The sequence below is a fragment of the Sinocyclocheilus grahami genome, unplaced genomic scaffold, assembly GCF_001515645.1.
Source record: "Sinocyclocheilus grahami isolate Dianchi unplaced genomic scaffold, SAMN03320097.WGS_v1.1 scaffold2599.1, whole genome shotgun sequence".
NCBI lineage: Eukaryota > Metazoa > Chordata > Actinopteri > Cypriniformes > Cyprinidae > Sinocyclocheilus > Sinocyclocheilus grahami.
The window spans coordinates 14,354-14,895 of record NW_015507778.1 but is presented as its reverse complement, the minus strand read 5'-3'; the positions used below and the strand labels follow the sequence as shown (position 1 = coordinate 14,895).

Here is a 542-nt window from a genome sequence, read left to right as displayed (position 1 = left end):
AATTAGTCTTCCTATTAACGCCATTATATTGTTCATTCAGACTGAAATTTGCCATGTTGACTGACAGAAAGCTACTTGGTTTTAAAGTCACTTTTGTGTGAACTGTGCTTCATACTTGGCTACACTGTATGACAACAGACAACAAACTTTTTTTACCCACAACATTTAGTTGAATTTTGGCTAATATGACCGCACCTTAATCATTTTAGACTCTCATTATTTTAAAGTTATAAACGTCAGTGCCCTACTAACAGAGATTGGGACTCATACCACATGGTGCCATCCCTGTTGATAACTTCTCCTGGGAGAATCACTGAGCCTTTGCTGTAGCAGGAACAACTAGATAAGGGGACACAGTTTGCTCCTTCATCAAGGAATGTTCCCTCGGCACAGATGCACCCATCTACAGGCTCAAATGTGACACCACAAGTGAAGTCTGGGTCACTGTTGCAACGACAGGAACGACTGTTGTTTTCAACTTTGTAAGAATAAACCATATTGCCGGGACAGCTGGCTGAAAATTTACCTGTGAACAAAAAAAA

The 542-nt window shown here is 40.2% G+C and overlaps 1 protein-coding gene across 1 annotated transcript in view; it reads right to left on the bottom strand.

The window, feature by feature from the left end:
* The window catches only part of LOC107575374 (mucin-5AC-like), a gene marked incomplete at its 3' end in the record, with an annotated part of 46,748 nt that overhangs the window by 41,589 nt on the left and 4,617 nt on the right, over window positions 1–542 (bottom strand). The window contains exon 7 of the mRNA XM_016261761.1: window positions 408–526. Within this exon, the coding sequence (XP_016117247.1) occupies window positions 408–526 (119 nt within the window). The remainder of the gene's footprint in view (window positions 1–407; window positions 527–542) is intronic.